Below are 19,810 nucleotides of genomic sequence, written 5' to 3'. Positions count from 1 at the left end.
ACATTCTAATGCTAGCCAGATTCACAAGAAAGTGCATTAATTTTCTCGTCTAGAGCAGTGGTAACTTATTCCTATGCATTTACATTTTCAAAAAAGGGTAGGTAGGTAGGTCTGCCAATGTCTTTTGGCTTCGTTTTTTACTCAACTGAAGTAATTCCCTATTTTAATAAGAATGGTCAATGATAACAATCTTCCAAATCTATCTGCGACATATCTTTCATGATAGGTAATTGTAAGATCATTATTAAAATGATGAAATGTATCAAAAACTGATCCAAACCTAAGCGCAGATTACCAAACACATATTAAGGCTTGAACCAATAATAACAGCCAATCGGGTTGATTGAGACGAACAGCTATTTAGTGTTAATGTCATTGATCTTCCCTGTTACACAAACTTATAAAAACTCTACTGTTGGTCATTGTATTTATTTTATCAAGTTTTCCATATTTCATTAAACAAATCACCAAAATGTAAAGCAAAGAAATTCATCAGAAAAACACACACACATCAATTTAAGGCCTGAATATTTAACGACGGACAAGTTTTAGCCTCAAATGTTGTGCTTTAAAATCATATATGTATTTTGTTATTTTTTTATTAAACGTTCAAGTAGAAAACACATGTGGTATACTGAAGTGATGCAGATAGAGTATTGCATTACAAAATAAAATATTTGTATAAAAATATAATAATAGTTTGAAAAATATACATGTAAAAGTTGAAAATAACAACAACACACATATCAATTTAATTGCATTATATAATATAAACAGGATTATACAAATATATTTAAAATTAATGAACGTAAATTTATAGAAACACATAAGGCGTGAAGCTATAAAATGATATTACGATCATCCATGCAATGAATAATGACCAAAACAACACTGTTCATCATAAAACATTATAGCACGCATAGTGCATCAGGATTGGCATTTTCTGACTTTGCTTGCAAAACAAACAAAAAACCCGTCTAACACAACAGGTTGAATACATTAAAATACCGTAGTTATGAATATTACTTTCGTACTGGAAGCGATTGAATTGAACCTCACTAATAGTTTGAGGTTATGGTCTCGTTAAACTCGTGCACGAACAACACCGAACGATATAATGATATATAGGAAATACTCCAAGCGTATTCTTTATGTTTATGGTGTAAACAAAGAAGAAACAAGAGCAAAAAGGGCTAAAACTGAATGTGATTTACACAAATATTTTGTTTCATCCGGTTATCTGCGGGTGTACTTTGTAGAAATAAACTTCCGATGGGTAATCTTAGCTGTATGTCAATATTGCGGGTATATTGCTGTCACACGCATAACACTGACTTAATTATGTTTATTTGCATGAGGTAGATAAACGATGTTATGTTTTTCTTGTAAATTCTGTCGCTGTTTTGTTTTGTTTAAAAAAATTCAAATACATTTATATTGCATGACCTTATTGTGTTAATTGTGTCTTGTTCTGAGAAAACTGGGCATAATGCCTGTGCGTAAAGTGTCGTCCCAGATTAGCCTGTGCAGTCTGCACAGGCTAATCAGGGACGACACTTTCCGCTTAAACTAGATTTTCGGTAAAAAGGGACTTCCTTTAAACGGAAAATACCATTTAAGCGGAAAGTGTCGTCCCTGATTAGCCTGTGCGGACTGCACAGGCTTATCTGGGACGACACTTTACGCACATGCAATATGACCAGCTTTCACAGAACAAGACACAATTGAACTTACATGTAAGTCTCGAAAAAAGATGAGCTATTTGCTCGGCACAAAAACACGAACTTCTAGTCAAGGCTCGTGGTTCAGGTTGTCCAAGTATCGTTTAATAAATTGACTCGCATTCTGAGAAAACTGGGCTTAATACATGTGCGTAAAGTGTAGTCCCAGATTAGCCTGTGCAGTCCGCACAGGCTAATCAGGTACGACACTTTCCGCTTTTATGGTATTTTTATTTTCAAGGAAGTCCCTCCTTACCCAAAATAAAGTTTAGGCGGAAAGTGTCGTCCCTGATTAGCCTGTGCGGACTGCACAGGCTAATCTAGGACGACACTTTACGCACAAGCATTAAGCCCATTTTCTCAGAACAAGACAAAATTGACTATAAACTGGCTGGAAAATTATACAAATGCTCGTCTGCTATGCATATATTAATGACATTCATGGCACGAAAAGAAAATCATTGTAAAATCTTTTATATAATGAGAATATACGTTTTTATATGTATATATTTAATTATTGTATCAAACAAAATATTGAAGACAAGTAGATCTAAATAGATTCTACAATTGAACAGCTTTTGTTCATATAAAATGTAAAATGTATAACAATAACAATAACAATGTTCAAATGTCACGAACGAATCTTATTTGATTTCTGAAGTAAGTGATCGTCACTATTTGAAATTTTCCGTTGTCGAACAAGGGGGCTAAGTCCAATATTCTTACTTTTCGGTGATACTAGAGTTACAATCCCTCGATTGATATCCGGAAGGGAAAGTTGCCCAGCGCTTTGCTGTCGTTGATACGTAACTTTCGGCCCGTTCGTACGCAATAATTGTGACGTAGGGTAACTTTGTGAAAATACGTCATCACTATCGGGGTCGTCCGGAGTTGGGGAGCAACCTTCAGAATTTGTTGCTGAGATGGCGGGCGATGAATTCCCGGAACTAACAAGAGTTCCAGTCACATTGCGCAGGTCTGGAAGTGACACAGACGGGCGTCTACCGCGCCTCAGATTATCATAATTCACTGCAATGTCAGCGGCATCCGCGCTGCTTACTCTCATCCCGGCGATGTTCGGGAACATTTTTGATTGGTTGTGTAAAAGCGTCTCCGTCAGCAAGCAGTCTTGTTTATGGTGATGTCGACCCATTTTCGGTGATGTCAGAGACAATGACGTCATCATGCGAGGATAGGCCGGTCTCTCCGCGCATGTGCTTGGGTCTGAGTCACACGTGTCTGCTGTAGTGATGTCATTAGAACCGTGATCATCTGAATCACTTGAGTATTGAGAAAACGCTGAATTTTGACCTCTACCAATACCGGCGCCGCCACAGCCGTTTCCATTTGAAATATTGCCCACGCGGCGCTCAGGTGAAGGCGAATATGCAGGCGGAAGCTGCTTTGTGACGTCACGATTTCGAGGCTTCCGGCGTTTTCGGAATTCCTCGACAATCTTCGTCGCCGCTTGCTGATGCGGCTTTAACAGACGCATGACCGCCGGATCGTTTCGCTTCCCTGCTATAGCCAAAGGTGTCTGACCTGTGATATAAAACAAGGCATTAATAATTAACAGCACTGTTCCGGTTTAGAGATTGTTGTCCTATCATCTACCGATCTATTGACAGTTTTCATATACAAGATCCATGTCTGTGCTTTTCCCCACAAAATTAGTGGAATAATTATGCCACCCTTGCCCACAAGGGGATAGTTTGATAAATATTTGTATTAGCGTGTAAATAAAATATCAATGTTAATATCTGGTTAAAGCTGGTTAAAGGAATGTCTAAACTAAGTCCCATTATCATCATCATCATCATCATCATCATCATCATTAACTTCATCATCATCACTACCACCACCACAACCACTACCACACACTACCACACAGCCATGGCATGTCTAAACTAGGTCCCATCATCATCATCATCATCATCATCATCATCATCATCATCATCATTATCATCATCATCATCATTATCATCATCATCATCACTACCACCACCACTACCACTACCACACCGCATGGAATGTCTAAACTAAGTCCCATCATCATCATCATCACCACCACCACCAACGCCAGAAATGTCAAAACTGAGTCCCATCATCATCATCAGCAGCAGCAACATCATCATCATCATCATTATTATTTTCATTATTATTATAGATTAACAGATAAAGGAAAGGACATACAGAATTACTAGTACACCTTTGTTCGATAAGAACTACTAGTACGTAAGCTGGACTTTTTAACGACTTTGAAAAGCTTCTTCACAAATATAGGAATATATTCACAAGAGAGAAAATAACGAATCAAATGGATTTCCTGATTTCATTCCATATTCATATTTTCACGGCTTGGAATTAAACGTTTAAAGAAAACATGAAATTGAAGTCATAAAACTGTCATTAGATGTTTGCAAACAAATAGTTTGGTTTAGATTTTTTTATGGAGCAATAAATACTTTATTTCTGTCATGTTTTTTTAATACATAAAAATATAGCCTGGTGACATCGTCTACCAGTGTATTAAGCTTTTGTCCTCAAATAAACACATTTTAAATATTTTTTTTATCAAAGAAACAACATCAGATTGGCATAAAACCCTTTTTATGCAGAAATACACATGTAGTTAGATTTGTTGATGAATTTTTGCTGAGATATTGCCTACATTCTACACCTGGTCAGCATTTTATTTGTTGTGATGTTATCGTCTACTAATGTATTAATGATAACCGATATGGATGGCTGTTGGAATAAACTTCAGTTTTGACTTAAGCTTAACAGGCAAGAGTTAAGGTTTTATTAACAAAATACCTAGTTGTTTACATTTTATTATCCTGACGTAACATATCAAAATTAGTGTAAATTTTGACCATAAGATCGTACCTTGTAAAAAATAATCTGTTGGCTGGTCTGTCGGTTGGTTGGTTTGCGCCAACTTTAACATTTTGCAATTACTTTTGCTATATTGAATATAGCAACTTGATATTTGGCATGCATGTGTATCTCATGGAGCTGCACATTTTGAGTGGTGAAAGGTCAGAGTCAAGGCCATCCTTCAAGGTCAGAGGTCAAATATATGTGGTCAAAATCGCTCATTTTATGAATACTTTTGCAATATTGAAGATAGCAACTTGATATTTGGCATGCATGTGTATCTCATGGAGCTGCACATTTTGAGTGTTGAAAAGTCAATGTCAAGGTCATCCTTCAAGGTCAGAGGTCAAATATATGTGGCCAAAATCGCTTATTTTATGAATACTTTTGAAATATTGAAGATAGTAACTTGATATTTGGCATGCATGTGTATCTCATGGAACTTCACATTTTGAGTGGTGAAAGGTCAAGGTCATCCTTCAAGGTCAAATATATGGGTCAAAATTGCTCATGTAATGTCACTTCTGCAATATTGAAGCTAGCAATTTTATATTTGAAATGCATGTGTATCTCATGGAGCTGCATATTTTGAGTGGTGAAGGGTCAAGGTCAAGGTCATCCTTCAAGGTCAAACGTCATATAGGGGGACATTGTGTTTCACAAACGCGTCTTGTTTACAAAATATGCTGTGAGAATTTTGTTTATTAAACACTTAAACCAAACATAATAAGTAAAAGAGAGATATATGGCATGTTTGTGATTACATTGGTAGATCGTACCCACTGGAAGACAGTACTCGTAGTAATTACGCCTCGGGATCTCCATGCAACAACTAAAAATATAACAACTTGAAAAGTTTGCTCCATACCTATAAGATTGGGCTTATTAAGTAGCTCCGGTCCTCCAACGTGGTCTAATAGATCTTCAACTGTGTACGCGTCACAATTCAAAATCGCGTACGTCATCACTGTATTCCCATCTACGTCAAACACGCTTACATCGACGTCATCAACTTCTAAAAGACGTTCAGTAACAACCGGAGCATTCGCTATGCACGAATGCATCAATGCGGTTCGACCTAAACGATCTTGGATATTAACATCCGGGCTCTTTTTCAAGATGGCCGCCATAACATTCAATTTTGATGAAGTGTCTATTTCGACGTAGCACAAGAACATTAAAATCGTCTGTAGATCGTGCGTGACGTCACGAAAGTCGATGTCGACGCCATCGCTCTCCGTCAGTATGCCAATGACGTCATCGATGTTACCGGAAATTAGGCTTTGACGTAACTGTTTGATGGTGGCTTCGTTTTCGACCATTGCGACAGCGTGGAATCACTAGAAAGAAAACACACACGAATGTACGCACAATTAGTTCCAATTAAGGGTTAACATGAATGTTAAGGAACAGTGGTTCCAGTGTTCCATTTGTTAGGGCTTAAAATGGAATTTTAAAACTAAAATTTTCAGAAGACACTAAAGCTGTCCAAGTTAGAAATTCAGTCATTAAGAGTAATACAAACTAGGTGATGGTCGTGGTGGTGGTGGTGGTGGTGGTGGTGTTGATGATGGTCGCGCTGGCAGAAGTAGTAGCAATAATACTAGATGTAACAGTAGTTGTGTTTTATACTTACACAAAAGTAATGGATACACAATATCGTATCGATCAATTATCCATTTTTAAGAGAAGTTAATTCACACATGACATTGAATTCAATTTAGAATTTGTTGTGCCCTATCAAACATCGTTCTGCAATATAAAGCAGTCTTTTGTAAATGCGTTGGAGTCATAATTTAATACCCGCTTCTGAATGGGTTTTTTCCAATTACACTATAGACTGTTCAAATCAAAAGCAGCACAATACGTTTGATCACTATAGATAAAAACACCGCTAAGATGAACAAATAACCTATAAATTACGTTTATCGTCACACAAAAAAGCAAGACTACAATAATCAAAATTCCAAAATATACAAATGAACGGAACCACATATCTATCCGCGTTGTAATCAAACATTAAACTAATTTTGCTAGATAGCTATACTATAATTCTCGGTGCAATTTTTACTTACAGGCTGTTATTTTAAGTAGCGATTTTGCAGATTAAAATCGCTAATCCCTAACTTGTGTCCCGTCGCTTTTATGCAGCAATTATTTAATTAATCTTCATTCAGACATGATTTTTTAATCCGACAGTTTTAACGTAAAAGAATGTTAAGTCAGTTGTTGTTTTCTGTTTTCTTAACATGTTTACAGTATTTTATAACCTGTCTTGTACCCATTCATTAAACATCTATCAATTTTGTGAGAGAACTTGTGAGTGTTTGAGTGAGTTAACCCAGTTATGTCTAGTGGACTCCCATCCTTCTAAATTGGATCAATTTATTTCCAAACTTAGGGATGTCTATTATATTGATTTCTATATTTAGAATACTTCTTACAGAAATTCCTTCAAGCAAACAGCGCAGACACTGATGAGACGCCGCATGGGTCTATGCTGTTTGCCAAGGCGTTTTTTCTATACGCTAGGCATAAATGGGTTAAATCTGCTAACACACCAATCCATGCATTCATTATCTTTTATCTACTAATGGCAATTTATTTATTCATGCGTACATAATATAATGTATACATCATTTCATCAAACTCCTAATAACCATGTCAGATGCACTCATTCAACCTATTCGGTAACCTTTCATTCATTCCGAACTCTATTGTTTCGGGGATCAATCAAGTCATAAAATTACTATCAACTCAAACGACTATTATTCTTCAGCGCATTGTGAATCAAGCAGATCCGAGTGGTTCGCCGCAGCAATATTAAGCAAGTCCGCTATTTATTGTTAATCGATTAGTGCTATTTCGTAAATAATCAACATGCTATCCGTAAGGATAAATACACTGATCAATACTCATCTTAAAGCTTCTACCACACAAAAACGTCAACAATTATTACAACATGTCGGTCAGTAATACATTCTAAAGGTTTAAACAATTGAATCGTAAATCAACTCTTTCTACATTTGCATGAAGCGATTTTCTGTTACGAAATAATGTACTATTTATCGTTGTCCATTGGTCACAAGAGTTTATACGAATGACACAGAGCGAGAACACAATTTTAATGCATATACATACAAACAAAAATATGCTTCGCCAGAGCTCCAGATAAGGGTCGTATTTTCGTAATTACGAATTATTTTCAAGTCCGTTACGTATTTATTTTAAAATCTTGTCGTACCATTAAGAAATTCAAAATCAAGTTACGAATATTATTTTTACATCGGTTCGTATAGATTTTTATTGAGTTCTTTTCGCGTATTAAAGATCTTTGCGGTGCTTATATAGAATGGTTATCGGATTTGTTTAACAAAACGCATTTTATCCAATAAAAGCGGCGTATACAGTCTATCTGTCAAAAAAGCAATGGCGGCGCCCAGAGAGCGTCCTAAAAGACTGCAAAGCGTCCAAAAACACGCGTTTAACATATTGTACGCAAAGTGAGCCGAAGTTAAATATTTAAAAAGACATTATAGAAAAGATCTTATACGATGTTGTATGTTCAGTTGCCGACACAGTCGGAAAAGCTAAACAAAAACGCGACACGACGGGTCCAAACTTAAACACAAAAAAAAACATTGAACGAGTGGAAGGGACAAGTCCCGTGTCTAATCATTGCAAAGATTGAAGGGGAGACCCGTTTTAATTGTGAAATATGTAAAAATTCATCTAAAGCATGCAATCTAAGCACAGTTTGGGCATATGAAGGTATTTGAAAAATAAAATTGTATAATACTGAAAAGACACTGTTGAACTCGTATAAATAAAGTTGCTAGTATGTTTATTTTGATTTTTTTTGCATGAAAATAACCATTATTATTTATTTTAAGGTCATTTAGAAAAAAATATTAGAATTATTTTCCAAAACTTAGTAGTAACGTTAAGAATAAAATTTCAGAGTTAAAATTTCTTTTTGAAAATCTGGAAGTAATTTAAGAATTTCACAAAACCTTATCTGGAGCTCTGCTTCGCTAAGGAAATTTCTTTAAACATCGAATTCAACCTATTGCGATGGCTTCTGTAAAACTTCTCAAGACAAGAAAGAGTTGTTTTTGAGCCCAGTAAACGATCACATTTCGATTTGACAAAACAGATTTTGCTGCTCATAGAACTAGTGCCAGGCCAGGTCGGCTAACTCAGTGTCTTAAGCGCTCGCGTTGCCATTCTCCTCTTTCATCTGTTTCAAGTAAGTAAGTTGTTTTATACTGGCGTAAATACATTCACTCAGTACTGGCTAATCAGCTTTACCCAGATGAAGAATGAGCTGATTAACTGACAGCCGTTATAGGTTACAGTACACTAAATACTTTTGGTGCTCAATGCTATACCCTCTAAAACATGAACATAATTTATTTGAAGACACAATTCTCTGTCACTTGCCATTACTTTATTTTAGAATATTTCTTTGTGCACGTGGTAGGAAAAACATTGTTGTTTACTGGAAATTCTTTTTTGCTTTAAGGCTGGAGACTACGTAAGACTTTGACCTATCTTTTGTATTGTTTATATCAATTCTGCTTGGAATGCTGTTTGAGAAAAGGTATGGTTATGAGGGTCTCTTTGCGCAAACGCTTGACTTTATTTTTTGGTTGAGTTATTGCTTTTACATTGAATTTGTTAAGGAAATCTGTTAGTATATTGTGACCTTATACGACTGGAACACTGTAAACAATGGACCATTCCGAGTAAACAAACAAAACATTGTCTGATGCAGTCGTTTTAACATTGATATCGACATCAAATTACTTTTTTCCTATAATAATCTTACGTAAGGCAAAACCGAGTTGTTTATTAGCCTATACAAATTAGTGATTGGATATAACACACGTTAATTATCCTGCGCTGAGGTGATGCTTTCTTTCTACGTTTCATAGAGTGGAATTGAACAGCGATAGTGAAATTTAATTTAGCTTTATAAAGTTTAGTTTAAACATATTTGATTTAGCTCGATTGCATCGGAAGCTTAATTCTTATTGAAACGTTATCTAGAGTCCGTTTCCTGGGTAGAACCAATACTTGCTATCTTTAGGGCGGTGTATAAAGAACGCTCCCACAGTAAGGATCTAACACGTGACCCCCAGCAGGATAACTTAATCTGTATATTAGACAATCAGCAAGTACCATGTAAGAACGTTTTTTTGTTTCATCAAACTTAGTATTTTTTACTCTACCTCTACTACTACTACTACTACTACTACTACTACTACTACTACTACTACTACTACTACTACTACTACTACTACAACTACAACAACAACAACTACTACTACTACTACTACAACTTCTACTACAACTTCTACTACTACTTCTACTATTTCTACTACTACTACTACTACTACTACTACTACTACTACTACTACTACTACTACTACTACTACTACTTCTAATACTACTACTACAACTACAACAACAACTACTACTACTACTACTACTACTACTACTACTACTACTACTACTACTACTACTTCTACTACTACTTCTACTACTTCTACTACTACTACTACTACTACTTCTACTACTACTACTACTACTACTACTACTACTACAACTGCTACTGCTACTACTACTACTACTACTACTACTACTACTACTACTACTACTACTACTACTACTACTACTACTACTACTTCTACTACTACTACTACTACTACTACTACTACTACTACTACTACTACTACTACTACTACTACTACTACTACTACTACTACTTCTACTACTACTACGTCTACTACGTCTACTACTACTACTACTACTACTACTTCTACTACTACTACTACTACTACTACTACTACTACTACTACTACTACTACTACTACTACTACTACTACTACTACTACTACTACTACTACTACTACTACTACTACTACTACTACTACTACTACTACTACTACTACTACTACTACTACTACTACTACTACTACTACTACTACTACTACTACTACTACTACTAATAATAATAATAATAATAATAGTAATAATAATAATTACCACGAACTTAAATAGGTCCGAATGTTTCCACCATAAGCTTTTGCACCATAATGACCTCGTATACTTCAAAACAATCTATTACGAAATCAAGTATTATCCGATAAACGTCTTATTAGAACACACTTCTACACCCCATTACCGCCAACGTAAAATTAATAAATTTGCATTTTATCATGAACTCGAACACTTACTAACTTACGCCTACCTGATTTTAATGAGTTCACAGTTGTCTTATGTCGAAATCTTTAATTACGCAATGGCATCGTTATAATGTTACTTATTGACGATACTGTGTTACATTTTTTATTTAAAATAAAAAAACACAAGAATCTAAACAAATCCATTGGTGTGATGTTAACATATTAAGTTTAAAAAAGACTATTTTTTCCCGAAAATTTATAACTAAAGAATATTTTGTTTTCATATCATATTTATTTATTATGTTATTTTTGTTTCTTTGCTATTGTTTGTTTGTTCGTTTTCAGTCGGAGGGGGCGGGGGGGGGGGGGGGGGCGGGTTTATTAAACACAGTATTAAAATATGAACTTCTTTAGTCTTTATTTTACTATGTTTAACATGCTCGTTACTCGTGTTCATAGTTGTTGTCTTCTACTGAGCTATTTTGTTAAAAAAATACATGTATTTTTTTTTTAAACACAACTTAATTTAAACAAATAACGGTAAGTTCGTGTATTTCTAATCCTTTCATTTTTTCTTCTTTACTATATTCATTTTTTTTTTCGTTTCATCTCGTATTAAACACAACTTCTCTAATATAAGTTACGCTTCGTTATATTGATCTGTTTCTGTTTGCCAAACGCTTTCCTTAAAAAAAACTCGCCTTAAATCTAGCATGAACGACATTTATATCTTAGTTTTAAATGATTGGAAATGTACACTTAACGTTTTGTAAAGGCCATAAACCAGGTTTACATCTTAATCGTATTTTATGTTTACTGCACGTCCTTTGAAATATATTACATGCTCGCGATTGTATTATGTCGCAATATTTTGAATCCCATTTCAGTGGATTAAATAAATATGCCACGCATACAATAAATACATAGTCTAGTTTTATAACAAATATCCGATTTTATCATTGGGAATTATAGGGAACTATTAGCGATTTAACACTGGTAATAAACTGTCTCATAAAGAACATTACAACTTATCGATAATTTTATCTGTTTCATGACGAAATTACGTCATTATTTTGACACCATGTATATATATGTAACTAAACTTTCTTATGGACCAAGCTTTAGCCAGATGGTCATTCATTCATGCCCTTGATATACAGAATCATCACAAAATGTCTGCCAATATTTCATAATGTTAGACCAAGAAAGAAGGTCGCCGTGGCGTAGTGTCAGTCTTACGACCTGGAACCGTTTCTGGTACAATTCGTAAGTTTACGAACTCGAGCTTACGTAAGTGAGAAGTTACGCAAGTTTTTGCTAATGCGTTTCTTTAAACCGAACGTAACCGTAAACTTTGTTGTTATTCGCAAATACTCTTTAAAATGGAGTCGAATACGCGCGGACCTAATAGAGAGCACAGATAAATATTCGTCTGCTGCAAGTGCAATATAGGTCATAATACACCAAATAGTTTCCCTATATAATTCAATGTAAAAGCGACAACTTTGAGCGAAAATAAATGCAACATTTTGCACATAGAGACCCCCATAACCATACCTTTTCTTAAAGGCCATTCTAAGCGGAATCGATTTATGCAATAAAAAAGATATGTCATGTACAAAGCAAGAAAGAACTTGACACAAATCAAAATCGACTGTTTTTGCAACTTTTTTTTTCGGCCGTTTCTTAGTGAAATGTAACCTTTTCTACTGCAATGGTTTACTTAAGTCTTCAAGTGTATCATATTTCAGGGATTCAGTTGTGAACACCTATTCATGCCCTACTATTATCTCCGCAAGATAACACCCGAATAATGGTAAAAAGTGTAAAACATGCCTTCCTGTCAACTATGATATTTTTTTAGAGAGTACAGCCCTACATGAAGCGATCATTTAGTGTATTGTAACCTATAAGACAACGTTTACTGTTAACATCGCGAAAAATACGCACTTCTCGATACTTATAAACCTATTTTCTATGTGCATGCCAATTTTCAGACCGATCTTTCACGTAGAAATGCTTGAAAATGCATTTTATTATAACGCCTGATAAGCCATGTGGCTTTCGCGTTCGGAGCTTTGATTTATAACGGGCGTTCAGGCGCAAAACGATTACCCTAAATAATTACAATCGGTCAAAATACTGGAATATTGTTACAAGCTATGTAGAAAAAGAAGTAAACAACTATTAAAACGTGTTCATGAGCTCTTTCAGCACAAATTGTTGCGATTTGAGATGCTCAAGACGAGTTTTTGTACGTTTTTTTTCTTATTTTCCTCTGAAAACGTATTTTTTTCTTTAAAAACTCACGATGCTCCTTAAATTCGTGAAACAAACGCATTTATTCCGTGAAATTTGCCAAAACGCGTCATATCCCACTAAAAAAATGATGATTTTCTGTAATAAAGCTCCTTTGTGACTAAGCCTGGTTTTGCGTTTAGGTCATAATACACCAAATAGTTTCCCTATATAATTCAATGTAAAAGCGACAACTTTGAGCGAAAATAAATGCAACATTTTGCACATAGAGACCCCCATAACCATACCTTTTCTTAAAGGCCATAAAGGAAATAAAAATAAAAATGCAACATGCATGGTTCGTATTTTCAACAGTAAATCACCCAATTTCGCCATAACGTTGTTTTAATTTTAATAATTGAAGAATGTGCATAAAAATTGCAACATATTTAACAATAAATATAGCTTATATGCCATATTAAATCAAATAAAGTTAGAAAATAAATAAAACGCGTCGCAAAAAAGTATACGTCGTCGGCAGGATTCGAACCTGCGCGGGAATATCCCAAAAGATTTATAGTCTATCGCCTTAACCACTAGGCTACGGTACCTAATAGTAGGCTCTTCAACCTTCGAAGAAATCGCGGGAAATCATTAGAGGTGCGCTACCTTAATTCTATTATTGATGAATACGGCTGCTGGCGATACCGAGTTTCGATGAGAGCGTTATTAAGATCATCAGGTACTGATTCTGCCAAGAAAATGGACTCGAGAGAGCCCCAATAAACCTCAGACTTTCTATGCAATGCATCAATACATATCGCTTCTGCGACCCGATTTCAATACCCGTTCCCGGTGAGCTTGGTAAGTGGTCACCATACTGGACAGGTGGGTTTCCTCCGGGCATTCCGGTGTCCCCCAACAGCATAAGACCGTACCAAAATTGAATAACTTTCAGAAAAAAACAACACTAAACACATGTAGCTTGAAAGTGAAGCTACAATTTATAATTCGTTCCTACTTTCGTGAATTTATTAAGCAAGTTTAGACTGCTGGGACACTGCGGGGTTTTAGTTGTGAGCGTTAGCGTTAGCTCACGACTAAATGTACAGAGCATGTTTGGCAAATCAGTATGTGCTTACGAGCCTTAGCTACGGTAAGAACCGTAGCTCACTATGCTAGGAACGATTACCGTTGCCTGTCTGCACTGCAGACGACGAATGCTTAGGAGCGTCTGCATCTACTACTGCAGTGAGTGTATTTACCAGCTTGTAAGACGACATTGGCCAATCTAGTGTTTATCATTGGAAATATGTACATATTGGCTGCTTGCAGTGAAAAAACGGGGCTTAATGCATGTCAAATAAGTTAAGCCTGTGCAATGCGCACAAGCTAATCAAGGACGAAAACAGCGAACAACTACAATGCCTTCAGCGCTTTGATTACATAATGAAACCTCTGTCCCATAAGGACCTATTAAACTTCGAAATACCCCCACACAAGCTTAAACAATTTGAGACAACGAAAACAAGTCATGTGTGTTAAAATAGTCAATAAATAACAAAAAATAGTCACGATTCTGAATGGTATAGACAAGTATTGTTATCACTTTAAATGCAAACTTATTTGGCCACAACAAAATGATCCGATGTTCTTTGGATTTGCCGCACCTAAAATTCGTAGAATGAAATAAATAGCGTGTTATTTTTTTCGCCAGCAGGGTCCATTTGTGTCGGCCTGCATCCGATTGAAAAACAGAGCTGTTGTTGTTGTGATTCTGTTCGTTTGTTCTGTTTGTTAAAATGTTTGAAGTATACGGTGCATTAAATAAGCTGAATAAGTTTTCCAGAAATCTTTAACAAATACGTACATTTGTTAACCCATTTATGCCTAGTGGACTCTCCCATCCTTATAAATTGGATCAATTTATTTCCAAAATTAGGGATGTCATGTATATTTATTTCTATATTTAGAATATTTCTTACAGAAATTCCTTTATGCAAACAGCGTTGACCCTGATGAAACGCCGCATGATGCGGCGTCCCATCTGGGTCTACGCTGTTTTCCAAGGCCTTTGTTCTAGACGCTAGGCATAAATGGGTTAAATTCTGCTTTTAATTCTTATTGTATAAAAATGGAATAAAATATTGTTGTTTCTATCGCTCGCTTATATGTTTTAAGGGCCAGTTCCTGTTTAAAAAATGAAATTATCAAAATTAGTAATGCCTAAGCTCATGTTGAAATCGAAACAAATTGTCAAAGTATCCCATGACCTATTAATAAAATGTTTATTGATATTGCAGCATCGTTGGTTACTGATCTATTATACAATACGATGAACACACCTGCGCAGAAGAACTCCAAATCTATGGCGAAAAACGAAAAATAGAAATAATAGTAAGAACGAAGAAAAAGTGCATTAAATAAACCATAAAGTAAGTGACAAAAAAAAGAAATAAAACAGTAAAAGAATTCAAATCACGTATTCAGGACATCAAAGATTATAACTTCACATTGTTCGTCAAATCTTGTTGTTTTGTTCTTATTGTCTGTAAATTAGAACAGTTTATTGACTAACTCGTGGGAATGAATAGCTATTTCTTTAATCCAGTCCTTAATCCGTATGTTATGTTCAGTAAATATTGTTGTGATTGTTAAGTGATTTAATCATTAAATTATAATTTATATGCAAAAGTACAAATGCTTAAGCTTCCGATTTCCCAACTTGCGCCTTTGTTTGAAATCATCTCAACACCAAAAGTTAAAATAAAACATTGTTTTATAGAACACATCATTTAGTTCTAGATTGCTCATAAACATATACATGCAATCAAGTAAAACTATTACCTTGGATAAGCTATTTTCCGTTCCGTAATTTTAAATAAAGCCTTTAAACGATTCAGATAAAAAGCACGTGTGTGCACAGTCCCATCATTTCAAATTCACAAATAATTTGAACTAAACCATCTTGCATCAGTAATTAAACGGATTTACATAGCTCTGCAAACATTCTTGCTTGTTCTGTGACAATACCTCGAGTGTATAATGGGAAAGCGTCCAAAGCAGCGCGCTAGATCGATAAACTATACGGACTATTGGTTTTTCGCGATTCGCGTGCGCGCAAGTGTGTTTAAATTTTCATTTCACGTGCTATCCCATTAGCCTCTCGAGGTAATGTAAACTAGAATAATCATCAGCATCAAATTGTATGTCTACAATTCTTATATCTATAATTAGATAAGGCTTTTAAGAGACTTGTCATCATCACGTGTGTGGCCTTACTTGTATTCGTCCATTAAACCCCTTGTTGTACTGAGCACTGTCCTGTAACGTTAAATCACCAGATTTTGGAAAGTAAGACTTGCTCTTTAGATTCCCGGTTTTAAACGCGTAGTATACTGCAGCGCGGTTTAAAGAGAGTATGCACGATTTTGTCAAATATTTATGAATTTATATCAAATGTGTAAAAAAAACTTATTATACATATATTTCAATATAAATTAAAATAAAGTTTAAGAAGAACATGTGTCGAAAAATGCGAAATAAGCCAGATATTTAATTCTGAAATCGAAAATGTCTGTACGCTCGAATTCGCCAGCATGTATACCATGCATGTACGCAGGGCCGGGCTAACCACTAGGCTAACAAGGCTGCAGCCTTGGGCCCCCGATTTTAAAGGGGCCCCTAACGGCAGACTAGTTTCCCAATGTATAGTCGTTCTTTATTACGCCATTGAACGACTCTAAAGGGAATGCAGTAGAAATTTTCTGTGTAATTTTACAAGTTTCCTGATGTATGTCGAATTGTTACCGTTGAGTTCGCTTTGATTAAATATGCTATCAGTTTTCTTTCTGTGTTGTATATCCATTCAGAACCATTAGTTTCTCTTTTAATATACGACTTGCCCGTATGGTCATGCCAACATCTGGACAGGTTTGACGACATTGAAAAGAAGACCAAACCGTCTGTTGCAATCAACGAATAGTAGGATGCAAATACGCATAAGGATCGGCGGAAACTATTTCGTGACGAGAGTTCGACACCAGATGTAAATTTGGAGTAAGTGCACGCGACAATATTTAAATTCACACATATGACATGCATAGTTGATTGTCTCATTAATTGTTGAACTTCCCAAGCGGTTGAGCGCATATTCTGGTCTTGACAAACTGTTTGGTTTAATGACAAAGTTTGAGTCTCTCACCTTGGATGATCTGCGAGAATGTGCAACGCATCTTTTGGAATCTAATCCAGGTGACATCGAGGCGTCTTCTGTTGACGGGCTCGTTCATTCAAAACCATCTTAAAAGCGGACCAAGACAGAACCATCACCCACATAAGTAAACTGTTGAAGTTAGATGGCGGTAAATTACAGACAACTTTGCGACCGCTTTACGAATAATTCCAGTTGATAACTGTCAAGGTAGTCATTTTCAACATAATCACGCGTGAAAAACTATCTACGGAACACCATGATTCAGGAAAGGTTGACAGCATTGGGCTACGGTCTACTAAATGTCAAGTCCTTCGAGAACTAGACGTTTCACAGCTGTCGTAAAAGAAACTTATAGGATGGAATCTGTTACATGTAACATGCATTTTAAGTTCAGTTAATAAAATAGTTTTACATTGTCAATGTTGTTTTGCTATATATACAAATTCAAGTTTTTTGATCTTTGTAGTTGTAGTGTCAAGTATGGTTTTCAATAAACAGAAGGGGCTAGAGGGAAGGGGGCCACCGAAGCATATGCAGCCTTGGGCCCCAAAACAGCTTAATCCGGCCCTGCATGTACGGTGTGAATCTAAATTTAGTTTTATGGATCATTTTAATTTCCTGCAACGATATGTATTCGTACGAAACACGAACACTAACTCCGATCCTAATAAAAAGACGAATGCTTCGGTTATTGTAAGAAAATATGTACGAAATATCTTCGTCACAATCGGCTCGGGGCGCTAATTTGTCTTTGCTGCATTTTATGAAATTCGTCTTCAATGTATAATTTTTCTTGCCAATTTTGTGTTATTGTAACATATTTTTATCAATATATTACAATTTTACACATATAAAATTCGTGCATACTCTCTTTAACGTCTGATGGAAACAAAATGAGTAAGAAGCGTAGGTCCAGCTTTGATTGAACCAGCAACCTGCGAGTTTTTGAACATGCATTTTACTACAAAGACGTCGATTATATGTTTATTTATAGATCTTTTGTTACCATTTAACCACTGATGCACTCGACTATGTCTATTAATAGAACGCATATAATCTTTTAAGCGATTTTTAAAATCTCTTGTTTTTCACAGTTGTAAATCTCGCCTTGTCCAAAAATAGCTATATGCGTATATTAAACAAGTCGTAGATGCTATACTGTTACAAACATGTTTCATTCAGTTAGAAAACCAATTCAAAAATTGATTCAAACCAGTGTTTAAATAAGGCGTTCGATTGCCCTGTTGCATTAAGTCGTTCACACAAAGGGCTAAGGTGATTTATTGTTTAAACTGGCGATTGTAGTGTTCACTTTTTTGTCTAATTTTCGTGACCTTGTTTTTTTTAGCCCAAATGATCAAGTTTCAATTAACAGCGACTTTGAATACTTTTTTTCTGAATAATTTTAGCTTAAAGAGATGAGAAGTATGTGGCAATTTTACTGTTCACGCATTTCTGATCTATTAGAGTTTGGGGAACAGTAAAATCGTAACCCCAAGTTACTCAGTTTAAAACTCGTCATCTAAAAGGGTCACAAACAGTATTTCATTAGGAATTTGTGGCATGTTTTTCTCCTCATTAACCCTGCAAACTCATAAGACGTGAAACACAGAAACACTGTGTAAGTTCCACGACTATTGGGGCCAAATATGTTCAATAAAGAGTCTCGGTCCATTTAAATAATTCAATGTTTTTTTTAAAGAGCGCCAGTTGTTATGAAAATAAAGGTGGTTTAACGCTCATAACATTATATCTGTATTAAGAAAGGCACTGTATTATGTTTAGATTCGAAATCGCTTAATGCTTGTGGAATATTTACTTAAAGGTACGTGTGGTACGGACGTGCACTAACTCGATATTTTCTAGATGCCCAGCAAGCTATTGTGTGTATAGAAACTGTACGATTAATATTTATATCATCGTTATTATTTCACAAAATACAACGCGCTTCATCCGCAATTAATCTGCAGGTAAGATTTCTATTCGAAGCGCTTACGGCAAAATTTAACATTTTAAAAATATATTGTACATGTTATTTTCGTTTTAAAGGCGTACACGCATGGCGACAGACAACGACCACTCCAGTAATCGATGTAAACAATTATTAATTATTTATGGTGTTCCTTTTAAAAAGCCGTGTCCATTAATTAATCACAAAGGTATTTGCCTCAATGTGTATGCCATTAGTCCTAACGAGTAATTATTACAAATCAATTTCATTTTATAAACCTATACAATCGATCGTGCCGATGAAAATTATGATAACTCAAAAACGCTATTACGTAAATTTACTACAAGAATCAGTTATTATAAATGAACCATTACGCTGTCTGTTTTAATGACCCCCCCCCCCCCCCCTCTAAGAGCCCTAACATAACATTTTTATTTAATCGAAATGCGTTACAATGTTCATTAGACCTCTTTAATTAGTTACTTCTAAACCGAAGTATATTTGTAAATTTAAACGAGTTACCTCGTTAATCATACAATTTAACAACAATAAACTACCAAAACTAGGTTGCATGTTATGACGAAACTGACACATGCCATCCTAACAGCGTATT

At 35.4% G+C, this 19,810-nt stretch overlaps 1 protein-coding gene across 2 annotated transcripts; it reads right to left on the bottom strand.

Moving 5' to 3' along the window:
- Nucleotides 1-2,249: 2,249 nt before the first annotated feature.
- Nucleotides 2,250-19,376, bottom strand: LOC127846921 (ankyrin repeat domain-containing protein 34B-like). 2 transcript variants are annotated; one of them, XM_052378325.1, is made up of 3 exons: nt 15,878-19,376; nt 5,470-5,941; nt 2,250-3,263 (listed from the first exon to the last, which is right to left on the bottom strand). In XM_052378325.1, exons 2-3 carry the CDS (start codon nt 5,921-5,923, stop codon nt 2,353-2,355), a joined length of 1,365 nt encoding a protein of 454 aa, XP_052234285.1. In that variant the 5' UTR covers nt 5,924-5,941; nt 15,878-19,376; the 3' UTR covers nt 2,250-2,352. The 2 variants fall into 2 exon arrangements, with proteins under 2 accessions (XP_052234285.1, XP_052234286.1); XM_052378326.1 differs by lacking the exon at nt 15,878-19,376 and adding an exon at nt 10,653-10,786.
- Between the last annotated feature and the right edge of the window lie 434 nt (nt 19,377-19,810).

This window comes from Dreissena polymorpha, chromosome 10 (genome assembly GCF_020536995.1).
Source record: "Dreissena polymorpha isolate Duluth1 chromosome 10, UMN_Dpol_1.0, whole genome shotgun sequence".
Lineage (NCBI taxonomy): Eukaryota > Metazoa > Mollusca > Bivalvia > Myida > Dreissenidae > Dreissena > Dreissena polymorpha.
Note: the sequence above shows the minus strand (reverse complement) of the source record. Positions and strands in the feature narration are given on the sequence as shown.